This window comes from Cyprinodon tularosa, unplaced genomic scaffold (genome assembly GCF_016077235.1).
Source record: "Cyprinodon tularosa strain WSP-4 unplaced genomic scaffold, ASM1607723v1 ctg94, whole genome shotgun sequence".
Taxonomy (NCBI): domain Eukaryota; kingdom Metazoa; phylum Chordata; class Actinopteri; order Cyprinodontiformes; family Cyprinodontidae; genus Cyprinodon; species Cyprinodon tularosa.
The window spans coordinates 1928981-1947405 of NW_024039718.1; the positions used below are offsets into that span (position 1 = coordinate 1928981).

At 38.6% G+C, this 18425-nt stretch overlaps 1 protein-coding gene across 2 annotated transcripts in view; it reads left to right on the forward strand.

The window, feature by feature from the left end:
- The window catches only part of LOC119776546 (lysosome membrane protein 2-like), a 37829-nt gene extending 20395 nt beyond the window's left edge, over window positions 1-17434 (forward strand). The window contains exons 7-13 of one of the 2 annotated variants that reach the window (XM_038275000.1): window positions 7659-7837; window positions 9774-9892; window positions 12660-12733; window positions 12831-12882; window positions 13682-13834; window positions 13969-14010; window positions 15814-17434. In XM_038275000.1, coding sequence (XP_038130928.1) covers window positions 7659-7837; window positions 9774-9892; window positions 12660-12733; window positions 12831-12882; window positions 13682-13834; window positions 13969-14010; window positions 15814-15912 — 718 coding nt within the window. In that variant the 3' untranslated portion in view covers window positions 15913-17434. The remainder of the gene's footprint in view (window positions 1-7658; window positions 7838-9773; window positions 9893-12659; window positions 12734-12830; window positions 12883-13681; window positions 13835-13968; window positions 14011-15813) is intronic. The other variant, XM_038275001.1, reaches the window with a different exon arrangement.
- Window positions 17435-18425: the final 991 nt, after the last annotated feature.

Below are 18425 nucleotides of genomic sequence, written 5' to 3' on the forward strand. Positions count from 1 at the left end.
GCCCTACCCACTTGGTGGTTTGAGATGGCACTAAAAGAGGCGTACCCATCGGAACAAGCAAATGGAGGGCTAGTGCTCCAGTTTAGTTCTTAGGGGCCAGTTAGGGATTGGACTGAAGTGACAAGCAGAAAGAGATCATCACGCGAGGAGGATGGTGGCACGCTCACGTGGAAATTAAACCACCCACATGCAGAGAAGGAACAAGCACTCATGTGGGATATATTGGGGCCCGTGGGACTCTATTTACACAACTAACATGTTAAACACGTCAGTTTGTGAGCACTTATATGAAGCTCTTCATAGGAGTTTTTATTGAGTGTCTGCACTGTTGGCAGAATCTTGGCGCCAAATAAAAGCTTTCTTGTCTAGATTACATTTTTGAGGGACTTTACTTTTGCCTTAAGCGCTTGCATGTTGATGCGTGGAACTGCTCGCTAGCGTCCTGTTCTCGCTTACTAGTCTTACACTTTGTGTTAAGGGTTGGTTATATTTCCTACAGCAGTGTGTCACAGTGAACTCGTCACTAATATTTTTGATTTATGCCCAATATTGAAGCGTGGTCTGTGCTATGTTATTTCACTCCAGTACGCAAGAGCGACAATATACTAGCCGTGGGTCTAGATACGGCTGTGGCGGTGAGGAAGTGGGGGCAAGTTTGTGTGACAACGGAGGGACATAAGGGCGAAAAAGAGCGGGGATCCAGCTGGAAAAAGGGTACCAGCGTTCTCCCGCACCTCGCTCTTCCAGCTGGTCCACCTTCACGAGTCGTTTTCCACAATGGCGGTCATACAAACAAAACAAGCCGGTATGGTACCAAACAGGAAAAACGCATAGTGTAGAGCCGATGTAGATTTAAACAATCAGATGCCTCCTGTCTGCGGCACTGTCTGCAGTCACCTAAAATTTTGGAGAGGTGTAGCAAAGTGTCTGTGTCAGGGGCACATTTGCACTCACTGCGAGACACATGCATATGACCTGGTTTCTGAGTATAGTCTGCTTTATTACCATAATAATATATTGGGCCTGCTGTAGTTTTTATTGCTGTGGTTGTAAAATAAACGCCGGCGAACACTGTATGATTTTTTTGCCAGTTTCGGGCCGATTTTCCAGTCATGTGAGAATTTTATCAATCGGGGCCAAGTTTCAATCTCATCGTTCGCCTGTATTCTATAGTATACAGGGGGTAACAAGGGGCGATCAGTCTCTCACAACCACCTCCCAATCAGGAGTCGTAAGTTTGGGAGAAAATCAAACATATTTGAAATTCGCCATGTCTATGAGCCGATTTACCAGAACCTCGAGCACTTTGCATCTGCAAACAAGGGAGTTCTTCTTCTTCCAGATTGACGAGTCTGACCAGCACCATCTCTCTGCGCTGAGTCCAACGTGTGGTTTCTGGACGTACAGTGTAAGCAGTTGGATCGCATCAGAGTGTCGGGTCATACAGTGTTAGAACGTACATCGTCAACTTTTAAACCCAGGGGTTTAGTTGTACAGCTTGAGCTGCACTTAAGTACAACAATTAAAAATATCGTACAGTGTGTATGCCCGGCTTAAGATATCCTTAAAGTCATCTGCATGAACGTCACTGAAATAGTGCTCTCTGAAGGTTTTTGTTGATCATGGTTTAAGTTAATCAGTGCTATGAAAGGTCATGCTTGTTTTGCTATGGATAACAACTCTAATTCTATTAAAAGCCAGGTCTCTTTTTAACGAGCAGAATAGTGGACAACAGGAAGTTATTAAGCCTGTGTTGTTTGGTCTGACATCACATTATGTGTTTGTGTTCCTTTCTAACAGGGTATAACAATACGTCTTGTTCTTGGAACAGATTTCGGATCCTCTTTGTCCGCTCACAGCATCCTGATTCCATATAGATATCTCCATGGCTAATCTCCTTACAGCTGACATTTCCTGTGGAAAGTTTTACATTTCTATCAAAACCTGTTAAGAGCTGGAGACTCATTTTTGATGAGCTGCCTGAAATTTCTACAGAAAATTCTGAAACCAATATATATAGTATTTATGGATTTCTGGAAGTCAGAGAGAGTCACATCAAATCTTAATCCTTGGGGATCTAACCCTTTTACGTACTTTTATAGTGTGAGTAAAGATTGATTTCCCAGCTATTAATTCATGCCTCTTGGGAATCATGCATGCATTGTCCTTTCCCCTATTGAGGCCCACGTCTTCCTCTTTTTTTTGTGTGGAAAGAGTCTATTAGGAGAATGGAGCGTGCAGCTCTTGCTCTGATTGGACATGAACCAAAGACCCTTTACCTAAATCTCTTTCACCTACTTACTTTTTGCCTGATGTTGTCATTGTGTCGGTGCTTTAGCAACTAAGAAGGGAGTCAACCTCCCTGTTCCTGTTTTTTTTTTTTGGCATTAATTTGAAGAGGAAATATTCATTTAAATAGCATTTGTGACCTTTTACACACATACTGCGTCTCAGAGCCTGTGTACAAATGGTTAAAACATGTGCTTACTGACATCTGGGACTGATCTGCTGGTTAAAAACAGTGCCAGGATTCCCATCTGCAAGCTCGCTGGGTAGTGACCCTTTGCTCCAGAAACTGACAGCTGACGTGCAAAATCTGCTAACTTTTTGACGTACTGCAGACAGGTGTGATGGTTCAGATACCAACATGCCTCATGCCTTAAGCTTCCACTGTAGTCACCACGGTTTGGACCTTGGTGACTGTTGAATCATAAGTGATGAAACATAGTACAGTACTTTAGTGTGAATAATGGAGAAAGAAATGATATTTTAACGTGTTCACATTTTGTGAAGTTGCTCCACTCTAATAAGTTTTACCAAGTACTTCGTAACGTGAGATTGAAGGAAACATTTTCTAAATTTTTTTAAAGATAAAAAAATGGTATGTATTTATATTCAGACCCCATACTAAAATAACCCTTTTAAAATCAAGTTCAACCAATTGCCATCAACAGTCACCAAATAAAGTGCACCATTGCTAAACTTATTTAGAGCATAACTGTAGTTGTTGAGTGAAAGCATCAGATGCTTGTTTGAGAACATTTCTGAACCTTTTAAAAATAAGATCATCTTTTAAAGATGCGAAGGAGCACTTATAAACTTTTCACTTTTTAACTTCTGTATGCCTTTAAAACCTAACAAGACATCACTTAATTATTTCTACTTTAACTCAGAGGAAAAGGTTGATCCACAGGGCGACTGCTATCCATGCACTCAACAGATCTAGCCCTGGTGGAAGACAGGCAAAAGACTTAAAAAGTCCTATTTAAAGCTACAGTGTGTAATAATTACAGGCATATAAATTCAGAAATTTAATATATTATACATAACTATGTTATTTATCATCACCTATGAGCTCAGCCTTTTAACCATAATATTTGCGTTGCCTTAGAATTCGTTATTTATAATTACATAGGAGCGGGTCTCGCAGCCATGGAGGCTGACATCTTTGCGCTACGGCAGCGCAGAGGCAACAAACTAGCGATTGCGAGATCTCCCATGACGCTCGAAAATAACTACGGCAAGTTGAGAGAGATGAACTGAGACGGTACTGAACAGTAGATGGCAGTATTATGCCTGAGAAGCGTTTAGTCTGCCTGAAACCAAAGAAGAAGAAGAAGCAGGTATACTGCGCCTCGGTAACAAGAAAGGTAAACAAGGCGGCAGGCGTGAGTGACTTTGCAAACTGTTTGGCACTGTGTGGCCAAACATCAGACGAATGGAGGATCATGCCTACTCTGTATCACAACGAAAAGCGGCGGACACCGAACCCCCGTCATCTAAGAAGCGGAAACACGACGAGAATAAACGCAAGAGTGACAAGAAACGACAAAAAACACGGATCAACATTGGCACGGCATTTACACGATGGAAGTCACTGATGGAGGAAAAAGGTTTTCAAAGTGACGCTCAAGTTGCCAGTTTTCTCTTGGACAGGTAATTAATCCTATACACACAATTGTCTAATATCACTGCAGTTTTTGGAGTACAGGATGCTCAGACCTGTCTAAAACAATAACATGCTGCGTGATGATGCTGTTACTCTCCAGTATACTTATTCAGCAACGTCCCTGACGTTTCACAGGTAATGATTCAGTAATTTTCTGTAAAATAATTTTCTGGATATATACCTCGGTTACTTCTCTCCGGCTCCTTTGGAGATCTTCAAGCCTTTCCTCCTCTGCTCTCACCCCGCTGGCTCCCCTCTCTCGCCTGGCCCCAGCTGCACGCTCACCCCGGCCTCTCTGCCCTCTTCCTTTCCCTCTTCCTTGCCTTGTAACCCCTGTGCCACAAACAAGACTTGGACTCTGTAAACGGGGAATATATATTCTTCCAGCGAACACAATCTCGCTGTTAAACTAATGACTACAATTCCTTCGTCTGTTTATATCACCATGCAAAGCAGCTCACCAAAACGTCACAACGACGTAGAAAAAATAACGGGTATATTTATTATCTTAAGTCTACATGAAATCTATACCCTACACAGACTAATGAAATACTATCTGTAAAATTATCTATGTAAACAAACCTCATCACTTGAGAAGGTAGGTGATGCGGACGTCGTGGAAGACATTTTGTCCCGTAACGCTCGCCGTACTGTTGGGGGGGAGAAGCGGTGGGGGGGAGACGTTCATGTTGCTGCAGTCTGCAGTCTGACCGCTAGATGTCGCTGAAAATTACACACTGTAGCTTTAAAGTGTGACAGAAACCATATAGTTAACATGCAAATCAATTAAAACACCATCCTGGGGAAACATCAGGCTGTAATTGAGTACAGCAAATTAAAGTATTTAAAAACCTAGCAAAAAGCTTCAGACTGTTCTTGTGGATCGCCTTCTAGTTGGATAATAATCCTAGACATACCCTCAGTGCTATAATTGACTGATTTATCATAGATAGAAGCATATTTTTGTGTTGTAGTGGCCGACTTAAAGTCCTGACCTAAATCTAATTAAGGACTATAAAAAGATTTCATAATTGATGTTCAGAGACACTCTCCAAATAATCTGGCTGAGCTTTAACTATATTACCAAAAAGAACAACCAAATTTCTCTATAATTGGGAAGCTGGAATAGACCTACACAAAATGACTCAAAATGTTGTACCAAAAGGTGGATATACACAATATTGTTTAATCATCTGTAACATAACATCTGTGTTTGTAAAATGAGAACAATGGATACGATTCATAGGTTATCAATTCCTTTGTGAGGAAAAGCATTAAAATAACTTTTGTACTTTGCTCTTTTACTCCTCTACTCTTTCGTTTGGATTGAAACTGAAATGCCGGTCCAGCTGCTTTAAAAAACAAACTACAGTTTAAATATGAGCTTCGCTGATCTAAACTTTCAGCAGATTTATGATTATTTCTCATTCCAACTACAGGGCAGAGATTCCCAGTCCTGTACCTGAAATAAGAGACACTTTACATGTTTTCTTTGGATTCTCTCTCAAGGGTCAAGGGAAAGGTCCACATAGTGTTGTTGCACCACTGGTAGGCTGTGTTTCCTCCCTGACACTTGGCAGACAGTGTATGGAGTGCTTTGTTCTCCTAGAGAAGGATAGACCAGATTCCCTTCGCACTATATAACTGAAATCATTCACAGAGGTGGGATGGGCCCTTCACAATAAAGCAATTCTCGTGTGAATGTTGGAAGACAGATAAGATATTCAAACGTGATTAGACATTTACAGCACATACCAAAAGTGAAGTTCACATAAAAATGAAATCCTCAAGGAGATCAAGCAAAGGATAAAAGAGATTCATTTTATTGAGATGATTTGTGCAGTTCACTGTTGGACTGAATCGTCCCAGATTTTAAAGTGTGGGCTGTGGCAACAGTTATGTAGCATAATAATTTTGTTTATCCACCTAGCTTTCTATGTATTAAGCAATAACTGTAAAATATATTTAAATACCGGTATATAAAAGTGTTAAATAGGACTTAAAGAAACACTGATGTGATCTTTATGGACAAGGTTTTACCATAAGCTTGAGAATACATGAAGGATATTATCCAAATATCTTTTGGAGAAAATGATATAGCAACAATGAGAATGGTGTTTTAATTGATAGACACAATTGATCTCACAGTGGAAGACTTGTCACATCTGTTCAATAGTCAAAAGACGGTACCAAAAGGAGGGAAAAAACATTTATATATATTATATATATATATATATATATATATATATATATATATATATATATATATATATATATATATATATATATATATATATATATATATATATATATATATATATATATATATATATATATATAGTAAATGCTTTAAAACATTCATTCAGTTTGGAGCAGGGATGAATGACCTGCTGTAGCGCTCCTTTTTGCCAACAGGGTATAAAAGTCTTTCACTTTCTCAGCTCCTCTACAGTCTGGTGCAGGGGGTGAGAGTTATTGTCCATGATGGATGTAAGCTTGGACAACACCCTCCTCTCAGCTTAATTAAAACTTAATTTAATGAAGCAATTTCAACCGTTGCTTCGAGATCATATGGTTTTGTTTAGAGGCAAAGCAGTTCCTGTCCAAAGAGGTAATAACTAAGCAAGACATGCCAATCAGAAATTTTGTGGCCACTGTAATAATGAAAGTAAATTAAGATGAAGTTATTAATATCAACTCTACATATTGGTAACTTTATACTAAAGTGGCACATTTTTGTGGATGAAGCCCCACCAGTTATGCACTACTAGTTGATAATGTGAGACATTAATTTAATCATTTCCTTGTAGCTTTTCTATACATTGTATTTTTTTTTCAGCAATATAAAGCTTGTCATCATTCTTAAAGTTTTTAAAACTTAAATACATTTTCTAACATCCACTCATTATGATTCTGCCACCACCACTTAGCTGCATTGTTAAATTCCTCTGCATGTACCTTAAAGTTGGGCGGATACACATTGGGCCCATTGTCAAATTGTCAAAGAATTCCTCTAAAATACTATAAAATATGTGGTTGCAATGCAGCAAAAGAAAAAAAACTCAATAAGTAGTACAGTAATTATTAGCCAATCATTACTTGCCTTGGCATCACATTCTTTAAGGCGTGTCCAAAGTGCCCTTGGTGTTCATGGTGTCCTGTGTGAAAATCAGCCCCTGGAACAGGCTCCAGTCAATTTGTGGCATTGTTGTCACTTAACTTCATAGCTTTGAACAAGTTATTTTGTCGGAGAACACATTCATGTCGCGCTAAGCTTCTTTTGTTTAGTCTGTGTGACTTACCAAAGAGCAACATTGTAAGCTGATAAGGGGAAAACTGTTTCTGAGAACGGCTGAGAATTCAGGGGACAGAGAGAGGAGAGAACCAAAGGGATTTGGTCGCTAAATTACCTCCTTTAATGTTGATTAAAATATGCCTTTAACTAACCCTTTATTATTTCTTATCATAAACACATTTCTAATGAATGAAAATGATTTTATATCTAAATCTCCCACTAATGCTAATTATTGTTATACTATATATATTCAGGCTAAATGCCATTTAATTTATTGTGCATAAGAAACAACAGATTGGTCACATTTTTCAGTATTCTGATCTGCAGAAGAATAACAACAAACATAAAAAAAATCTCCCCATTGTTTCCTATACTTCTAAGGTTATAAATTCTGCCTTTTACTTTACTGTTCAGGACTATCTACATGGAATTTGAGAAGGACGTTGAGGTGAAAGGAATCCCTGCCTACCGCTTTACACCTCCCCGCTCCGTTTTGGCCAGCAAAGAGGAGAACCCAGCCAACACAGGTTTCTGCGTCACCCCTAAGGAATGCCTGGGTTCTGGGGTTCTTAAAGTCAGCCCCTGTCGGAACGGTAATCTTCACTCTGCAGCACATTTTTATGCTCTTAAGCAGTCTTTGAACCCAAACATGCCTCATCAGAGCTTCAACAGCTACATGTATTTATGTTTTTGTTTTGTACTCTTCTTTTTGTCTTTCTTTGTGTATAAAGTAGGGGCTGAAACAATGAATCGGGTTAATCATGACTAATTGATTATTGAAATAATTGTCAACTAATTCAGTTAATGATTAATTGTTAAATGGATTATAGAGACTGTAAAATGTGCCTTTAACTAACAGATCAACCCACTTAAAGCAGTATTTATACCAAAATTTAAAAAAGAAAAATATGTTAACATTTTGCATTTAAGATAAAAAAAAAAAAAAAGTTTTCGTCTATCAATATGCTCTATCCAGAACTCCTCAATTGGAAAAGTTTAAGTTTCACCTGGTTTCATTTCGTTAGAAATCTTCTTTAAGGAAGCTTTGGCTATTGATCCATTACCCGAAAAAACAATCGACAGATTATTTGATTTGCAAAATAATCGTTAGTATAAAGGTTTCAGTTATATTACCAGCAGTAAAACAGAAAATGAAGGTCTCACGTGACGCGGTTTTCTAGCTCATGCCTCACCTCAGGCACCATCTGACCATGACTGGGCCTGCAGCCTGTGGCAGTAAGCCCTGTCACCTGATTTCACCCTTCAGTCCGATCAGGAAAGACCTTACTGCCTTTTTGCTTGAAACAATTCAATTATTTTAGCATCAATATGTCAGCAATATCTGCTGTCAAACTCGCCGCCAGTGGAAGTGGTGAAACATTAGAAAACATGTCGAGAGTTTATAAAAGTCAAAGCTCTGCTGGGGTCAGCAGCTCTGTTTAGCCACCAACAGAAAAGAGTTTTGCAGTAGAGGATTAAGGTCACCCAAGGCTGTGCTGATAAAAAAAAAAGAAAAAAAAAAGGCAAGCGGCCCACTTGCACCACCGTGACCTTGCGGGGTTGTCATGTGAACAATGCTCTCAGGTGACTGCGGGTGGGCTGCTTTTTTTGTCCAACATCCGCTGCCAAAGAGAAGAGAAGGAAATCTGTCACCTTTGCCCCACTTTGTACCCTCACCTCAAACTGCTCCCACCTCTAACTTTGTGATAGTTGCCAATTAACATGAGAGGCACATGAATTTGGCTCAGAGTTACATCCATGGAGCACAAATATGCCTTACCTTTCACCCAACTTGATCCCAGTGAGAATAAGTGGCGGGGACTTGTTTGCGCAAAATCCTTTATCGAGACAGCATTTAATGAGTCAGACATGTTGACTTTTTGTCACCCTGTGTTTCCACATTTTATTTTTCTTTCGTTTGGACAACATCTTTTAGAGCAGAAGTGATCTTTCACATTGTCCTTAAGGAAGGGCAAGTTACACCTTGATTGTATCAAACAATAAAGGAGAAAATGCTATCTGCGTTCGGATAGTGAGTGTCTGTGAGGGTTGTTTATCCTTTACATGACCCCAGCGTGTGTGTAGATAGATAAACATGAACACTGAGAGCAGCTTGGAGAGGATTCATATGGGGTTGTTTATTCAAGCAGGTGACAGTTACATACAGCCTCTGTTTTAGGTAGTGATTTACACCCAATGGCCATTTTATTAGGTACAATTCAATTGGAAATTTACCATCTGAATGGAGAAGAATACTGACTGATGAGAGTTAAGATGGGATAAGGTTGTAAATCTGGAGCATCTGTCAGTATGGACCAAAATCCCTAAGAAATGTTTCGGACATCTTTTCATTTGGAATTAAAGCAGTTTTGAAGTTAAAACAGGGTTAAATCCAGTGTTTGGCAGGGATGGCAAAAAAGTGTATATAGAATACCCATCATTTGATTATTGAAAGAATTTTAAGGTTATGAATAGAATTTGGTTTGACTGCTCTGAAATTATCCAAATTGCACTTTGTTCCTCTCATAGGTGCCCCTGTAGTCGCCTCCTTTCCTCATTTTTACCTGGGAGACAATAAATATGTTGAAGCCATTGGAGGATTGTCCCCGCAAAGGAGACATCATCAAACCTTCTTAGACCTCAACCCGGTAAGCCACCAGACCACACTGTTGTTATTCACAACCATGCAAAACTTTTTATGTTCCAAAATATAAAGATGTGCTCCTACTCCATCTACTGGTTAACAAGTGGCAGTGCAACCCAAACACCACAAGCCATATCTTTTTTTTTTTTGGATATAATAAAACACATGTTTTAATAATCCAGTTAAAAATTGAAAATCTGTATTTCCATAACCATATATTTCAGGCCTTTTATTCTGCCCTTTTTTGTGGGTGTTGCTTAAATCTATAGAAAAAACAACTTCAGGTCAGAAAACTACATTATGGCTTTGCACATATTATACAATACAGTAAGAGGAATCAAAGAATTGTAAAACATAAGTGACTGACATGAATGCAATAGCCTTAATACCTAATGGAGTTCCTTTTATATGACTCACTGCTTTACTTTATTGTTACATGAAGGAACCAGTCAGCTGTTCTGCTAAGTTTTAAGGAACCCCAGGTTGCTGCCTTTAGCTCTTCTGCTTATGTCTGCAGTGTCTTTTTTTTCTCCTAATAATATCCCAAATATTCTCTGGGGTTCAGGTCAGGCCAGTTTGTTGCCCATTAACACACACATAATGTTAAAGCAGATTCTAGTAGTTTTAGCTTTGCTGGTCGATATCAAATCCTGCTGCATTTCTGTAACACTTGACAGCAGAAGGCATAAAGTCAGAGATGGATAATCCAGGTCCATAAAATAAATCCCCAGTCTGTGTTGTAGAACTGGAAATGTGAATAGTTGAACTAATTTCTGCATAGGCTTTTTACTGTTTGGACCTGGATTATCCACGTATGTCCAGATAGAAATTTGGGCTGCATGTGGATTTGATGAATTTAGGATTTTAGACCAGAAACAGTCCTGTTCCTTTTCCTCCTGTGCGAAGGACCGCCTCTAATGTTATGTTTGGTGCAGATGTGGCTTAACAGAAGGAAAGAAAAGGAATTCAAATGACTTCCAAAACAAATGAACTAAGCTGAATCTTGCAGTAGCCTGCATCCTGCATATATATATATACACTATATTGCCAAAAGTATTTGCTCACCTGCCTTGACTCACATATGAGCTTAAGTGACATCCCGTTCCTAATCCATAGGGTTCAATATGACGTCGGTCCACCCTTTGCAGCTAGAACAGCTTCAACTCTTCTGGGAAGGCTGTCCACAAGGTTTAGGAGTGTGTTTATGGGAATTTTTGACCATTCTTCCAGAAGCGCATTTGTGAGGTCGCACACTGATGTTGGACGAGAAGGCCTGGCTCTCAGTCTCCGCTCTAATTCATCCCAAAGGTGTTCTATCGGGTTGAGGTCAGGACTCTGTGCAGGCCAGTCAAGTTCATCCACACCAGACTCTGTCATCCATGTCTTTATGGACCTTGCTTTGTGCACTGGTGCACAGTCATGTTGGAAGAGGAAGGGGCCAGCTCCAAACTGTTCCCACAAAGTTGGGAGCATGGAATTGTCCAAAATGTCTTGGTATGCTGAAGCATTCAGAGTTCCTTTCACTGGAACTAAGGGGGCAAGCCCAGCTCCTGAAAAACAACCCCACACCATAATCCCCCCTCCACCAAACTTTACACTTGGCACAATGCAGTCAGACAAGTACCGTTCTCCTGGCAACCGCCAAACCCAGACCCGTCCATCAGATTGCCAGATGGAGAAGCGCGATTCGTCACTCCAGAGAACGCGTCTCCACTGCTCTAGAGTCCAGTGGCGGCGTGCTTTACACCACCGCATCCGACGCTTTGCATTGCACTTGGTGATGTATGGCTTGGATGCAGCTGCTCGACCATGGAAACCCATTCCATGAAGCTCTCTGCGCACTGTTCTTGAGCTAATCTGAAGGCCACATGAAGTTTGGAGGTCTGTAGTGATTGACTCTGCAGAAAGTTGGCGACCTCTTCGCACTATGCGCGTCAGCATCCGCTGACCCCGCTCCGTCAGTTTACGTGGCCTACCACTTCGTGGCTGAGTTGCTGTCGTTCCCAAACACTTCCATTTTCTTATAATACAGCTGACAGTTGACTGTGGAATATTTAGGAGCGAGGAAATTTCACGACTGGATTTGTTGCACAGGTGGCATCCTATCACAGTTCCACGCTGGAATTCACTGAGCTCCTGAGAGCGACCCATTCTTTCACAAATGTTTGTAAAAACAGTCTGCATGCCTAGGTGCTTGAATTTATACACCTGTGGCCATGGAAGTGATTGGAACACCTGATTCCAATAATTTGGATGGGTGAGCAAATACTTTTGGCAATATAGTGTATATATATATATATATATATATATATATATATATATATATATATATATATATATATATATATATATATATATATATATATATATATACGTTATATGTGTGTGTACCTGGGGCCTCGATGCAGCTGCAGTTCACACCTAGTATTTTTCCCTGAAACCAATGAGCTTTAACTTACAGTTCTTTCATAGAGGAGCCGTGTCTGTTCTGTAGCTTCTTCTAACCGCACCATTCCTTCCACTTTACTTTCCACGATTTTGTTCATATAAATTAGATTTCAGCAGTCGTAAACCGACACCAAAAATCTAAATCAACACCTTAGTCAAAAATTGTGTAATGACGTTAAGTATATATTATTTATCAAGTTGCACATGTTGAGTTACTAAAAAATAAAAACTTTTCTATAATATATGAATTTACAGGACTGCATCTCAGAATTTTTTAGCAACAGTAATAATGTATGTACTGTTTTTATGGAATATCTTGACAGACAACTGGAATAATTGTGCGTGCAAGCAAAAGAGCACAGGTTAATATCCTGTTAAACAGAATCGCTGGATACCCGTAAGTGTTTGCACCGCAGGACAGATTAAACACTAAGATCTGTTTGTAACTATTTAGGATTATAATATGTTCTTTCTTTTCCTTTTTCTTTAATCAGAGACACAAAATTCTTAAATGAAACTATCTTCCCTGTTATGTTCCTCAATGAGGTGAGTAATACTATTCATGCATAAGCAGTCATTTTGGATTCATTTCAATCAGGAAAAAACATGCATTAGCTGGGAGTGTGGGATCTTGTGTGGGTTTAACAGAAGTAGAAGAAAATTCTAAAAAATATTAGATAATTAATCAATTATTTTTTCAATTAACTGATTAATAATCAGATAGAAAAAAGTTCCTTAAAGATTTTTAATGAAAATAAATCATGTAAAACTAAAACCTTTCCACTTGAGATGTTCTGGATAGAGCATACTAGCAGTTTTTTTTAACTGTTAGTAAAGTTTAACAATGTTTTTTATTTTCTTAAATGCAAAATGTTTATATATTTTTTTTTACAATCTTGGTATGATTACTACTTTAGATTGGTTGCTCTGTGAGCTAAAGACACATTTTATAGTCTCTATATTCCAAATGATGATTAATTGATTACTAAATTAGTTGATTAATCACAATTAATCGATTAATTGTTTCAGCCCTTAAAATGATAACAACTGTAAATAGACACATAGACGGGTTTTGCCAATAGCTGGATAGGCTCCTATGACTTATAGTAAAACAATAAATTCTGAGATATCATTACATTCTGTTAATAATCTAATTATAATTGCCTCTTTGTTATAAATCTGCTTATAGGTCATAGGATCATAGGAACTTAAATAAGTTTTAAGCATGAACATTTTTTATTTTCTAACATAAATTCTATAAAAAATAGTTTTACACCTAATGGTAATTTTAAATACCTGTTTTTTTTTTCAACTAAACAGTCCTTAACTTTGTGTATTGATGCAGAGCGTGGTGATCGATGATGCATCTGCAGAACGGGTACACAAGCTGCTGACAATTGTCAAAGTGGTGTCCAACTTCCCACTTGCTATCGTAGGGCTGGGTGGGATCCTGCTGCTAGTCTTTGTTATCCTTCTGATCATGGCCCATCAACAGAAGGTACAGTGTCTCCTCCTTAACAAAGCTTGATTCTAACCACTTACAGTAGTTTTTGTTAATTCTTATTAATTTAATTTCATAACCCCTCACTATTTCCTCTTGGCATGTGTTTATCACCATGTATCTCTGTGCAGAAGGAAGTTAAGCGCATTGTGTTTACCAAGGCTGCCTATACTGTAAGTCTGGCTGTGTTTAATTAATACTGTTTGCTGTCTTTTTAATTGTTTTCTGAAAGTATCGCCTACAGTTCTAATGAGAAGTTTACCTGTGCTTAACCTGAGAATGAACCTTTTATTTTAAACTTCGAATTATCTACTTTTTTTAAGCTGGGCTGATAATAAGACATACAAGACTGATAAGTTTTAGGACAAGAATTTGATACGATTACTTGAATTTTTATTTTTACTTGTCAGCAAGTTTGGTTCCTCTAATCCAAACTTGCTGAAATTAAAAATATAGGCTCAAATATATACATACCAACAAACAAAGTTTTGTTAAATATCGCATAGAAATTTGATCTTAATCTTTTTTAAGCACCTGGTGTTTCTTCTGGATGGATACCTGACATCCTGACAGAGTTAGTAAAGATCCTTTAAAATAATTTTTTTCCCCCCGTTCCAGATTCTGTATTCAAGCATAGTTTTCAATAGAGCCAGGGTTAGCGCGGTTAGGGCTTTCCAAATTCCTGCTATTGGTCTTCTTTTTTTTTTTTTTCCTGCTTCAGGATAGTGTCAATCGCTGCATTTCCATTGACCTTCAAATTGTTCAAACTGTATTAAAGAAGGAATTTCCCAACCAGAAACATAAAAAATGTTTTAAGTTCCACAAAACTGCAATAAAAACTAATTTTTTCACATTGCATGATTAACAAACATACAAAACACCTGGCAAAAAGACGAATAAGACAGCAGGAAGTAGTAGGCTGGTAAATTATGGCATGAACAAACATATGCAGGCATTTTTTTTTTATTGAGTTAAATGACAAAGCCTACTGGCAACAGGAACATTTAACATTCTGCTATAAAACCTGCACTCTCTGCCTCAGTTAATAGAGATCCTCAATTTTAAGAAGAATGTTGGAACAGTAATATGTCAGTGACAGCATCATAGCAGCAGCAGAGGAGCTCAGTGGAGCTGGTAGATTGCACACATTAGTTGGACAAATGCAGACTGGGAACGACCTCCAAGTTTAATTAACATCACATCATATCCACCAATAGCCACTGAAAACTGTCAACAGAATGATGATCTGAAACACACATCAAAATTAGTGTTGAATTTAGGCGAAAGAGATTAACATTGAGTGTTTTAGATGTATTAATTTAAAAACCTCCTGCTTGTTTCGAAACAAAATGATTTAAATTTAATTTAGCAATTGCACCAATAAAAGTGATAAAAGATCCAACTATTGGATCTTTTATCACTTTTATTGGTTTTATTGGTGCAATTGCTAAATTAAATTTAGCAATTCCAACTAAATATAGGTAGGTTAGACTGATAATACCTAAATTATATATATATATATATATATATATATATATATATATATATATTTATAATTTAGGTATTATGAGTCTAACCTACCTATTTTTAGTTGGTTGGTGAAAGCTCAAGTACGTCAAGCAAATGAACAGAACATTACAGTCTCTGTGCAGAAAAGCTTCCTGCAATGCAAAAAAATGCTAACAACTACGATGAGGACATGTTCACCTATATGGAAAATAAAGAAATACAGAAATATGTATGTTATATAGGGGATTATACTTGCTCAGGATGAGTGATTATAAACTTCTCAATGGAACTGCATTTCCTTCTTCATCACACATGGTTTTAACGCTTTAACACGGTTTGGTTGTGCTGCATTTTACGACAACTGTTAAAGCTCATCAGCAGAAATCTACAAGTAAATGTTAAGCCTTTAACCCTTGATCCTTACAAAATGAAAAAATAATGAATTCATCACCTGTTCATCCATGCAGACCTCAGCAGAAGAAGACACCTCTTATACGCCGGTCAAAGAGAAGGACGAAGGCCAGAATGGAACCTACATCGGCATGACTGCTAAGACGGAGCAATAAGCCTGAGGATCGGGGCACATTTTATCCATGTTAAATTTCCTGGTTAAACACATGCCATGTATATGTTACCTATGTGTCTCCAATCTTTTCGTAACTGCTCTGTCTATTGTCATTTTCTGAGATCAGTGCTTTCGGCTTCTAGAATATACCCAGCCTGAACACCGGGAGTCATTTAGGGAAACAGCACATTGGCGTCTATAAATATAGTACTTGTATCAGAGTCATCCTCTCAGGGCGTCTAAGATGCTGTCAAATTATTTTTAAAGTATTCTCTTTAAGAAATTTCAATCAGTTCAGTATTATGGAGTCTATTCTCCATTTCACCCCTAACTCAGTGTTGGAAATCGTGTATCGTTGTACGCGTCGGCAGTCATGATGTGAAATATTTGGATTTTTATGTATAGACTGTGGGAAATGGACGTTTTGTTGTCCATGATGTTTGATCGAGCTCAAACTAAACACTTTGTATTTGCAGAGCTTCTTTTTTTTTGTAAAGTCAGACATTTGTTTCAGTTTTTTTTTTTTATTGTAAATGTTAGTGTAGAAATCTTTATGTGTAGAATAGATTCAGATCTGTAAGTTTTAGGTCAGGATTTTTGCAGCAAAGTTTGACTTTAAAGTTACAGCTAATATCCTACCTGTAGAGGATAAGTCTCCTATTGTCTTCTTTTAGTGTAAGAGCAGACTAGTTAATGATTAGCTAATTAATTAATTCATGATTACCTGTAATTAGACAGCAAGTGGTCTGTGATGTTTCTTTGTGAAACAAGTATTGAAAACAGAAAATATTGGCCAAGATAACTGGGTAATAGAAAATTCAGGTAATTTAAAAATAAATCTTTTTTTTTTTTGTCCGATCCCTAATAATTTTTTACTTCTGGGTGAGACAATAATTACTCTACAGCTTCACCTTATCACAATATGCTTTGCGCATAAAGATAACTTTCTTCTTTGATGCCTCCAACCTCTATTTCCTGTTTAAATTACCATTAGCTTATTGTTATTCCTCTGCTTACCGTGGTGTCAAGGACAGGATTGGGCATGTGCATCTTTTGTTTGCCTTTTAAACTCAAACACAGTCATATTATATAACGCCCTTATAGCGGTAGTTCATGATGCCTTTTAAAAATTGGCATCACATTTGTTTTATAGTTCTGGCTTTATATGATCTTCAAAATGAAAGTCATGTTTCCAGAATTGTTTTTTTATTTTTTATTTTTAGGCAGTAGAAATGTTTGGTCTTGGACCGTGCACAGAACTTACAATAAATGAAGACAGAGAGTACTCTACTGCAGAATCAAATATTTTCTTAAAACACCTTGAGCCATTAATATGAAAAGATTTCTACACGTTCTACAACTACTAACTAACTAACACATATTTTATTCAGAAAAAGGGTTTAAACTGCTGTAGCTGTGTGTAAAATATCAGGTTTGCTGTGCCTTCTGTTGTATTTGAGGTTTATAAATGGAGTGTTTTTTCCGTATGAATTTTATCATCCTCCAGCTACCAAACAAAAACAAGATACACTATATTGCCAAAAGTATTTGCTCACCTGCCTTGACTCACATATGAGCTTAAGTGACATCCCGTTCCTAATCCATAGGGTTCAATATGACGTCGGTCCACCCTTTGCAGCTAGAACAGCTTCAACTCTTCTGGGAAGGCTGTCCACAAGGTTTAGGAGTGTGTTTATGGGAATTTTTGACCATTCTTCCAGAAGCGCATTTGTGAGGTCGCACACTGATGTTGGACGAGAAGGCCTGGCTCTCAGTCTCCGCTCTAATTCATCCCAAAGGTGTTCTATCGGGTTGAGGTCAGGACTCTGTGCAGGCCAGTCAAGTTCATCCACACCAGACTCTGTCATCCATGTCTTTATGGACCTTGCTTTGTGCACTGGTGCACAGTCATGTTGGAAGAGGAAGGGGCCAGCTCCAAACTGTTCCCACAAAGTTGGGAGCATGGAATTGTCCAAAATGTCTTGGTATGCTGAAGCATTCAGAGTTCCTTTCACTGGAACTAAGGGGCCAAGCCCAGCTCCTGAAAAACAACCTCACACCATAATCCCCCCTCCACCAAACTTTACACTTGGCACAATGCAGTCAGACAAGTACCGTTCTCCTGGCAACCGCCAAACCCAGACCCGTCCATCAGATTGCCAGATGGAGAAGCGCGATTCGTCACTCCAGAGAACGCGTCTCCACTGCTCTAGAGTCCAGTGGCGGCGTGCTTTACACCACCGCATCCGACGCTTTGCATTGCACTTGGTGATGTATGGCTTGGATGCAGCTGCTCGACCATGGAAACCCATTCCATGAAGCTCTCTGCGCACTGTTCTTGAGCTAATCTGAAGGCCACATGAAGTTTGGAGGTCTGTAGTGATTGACTCTGCAGAAAGTTGGCGACCTCTTCGCACTATGCGCGTCAGCATCCGCTGACCCCGCTCCGTCAGTTTACGTGGCCTACCTCTTCGTGGCTGAGTTGCTGTCGTTCCCAAACACTTCCATTTTCTT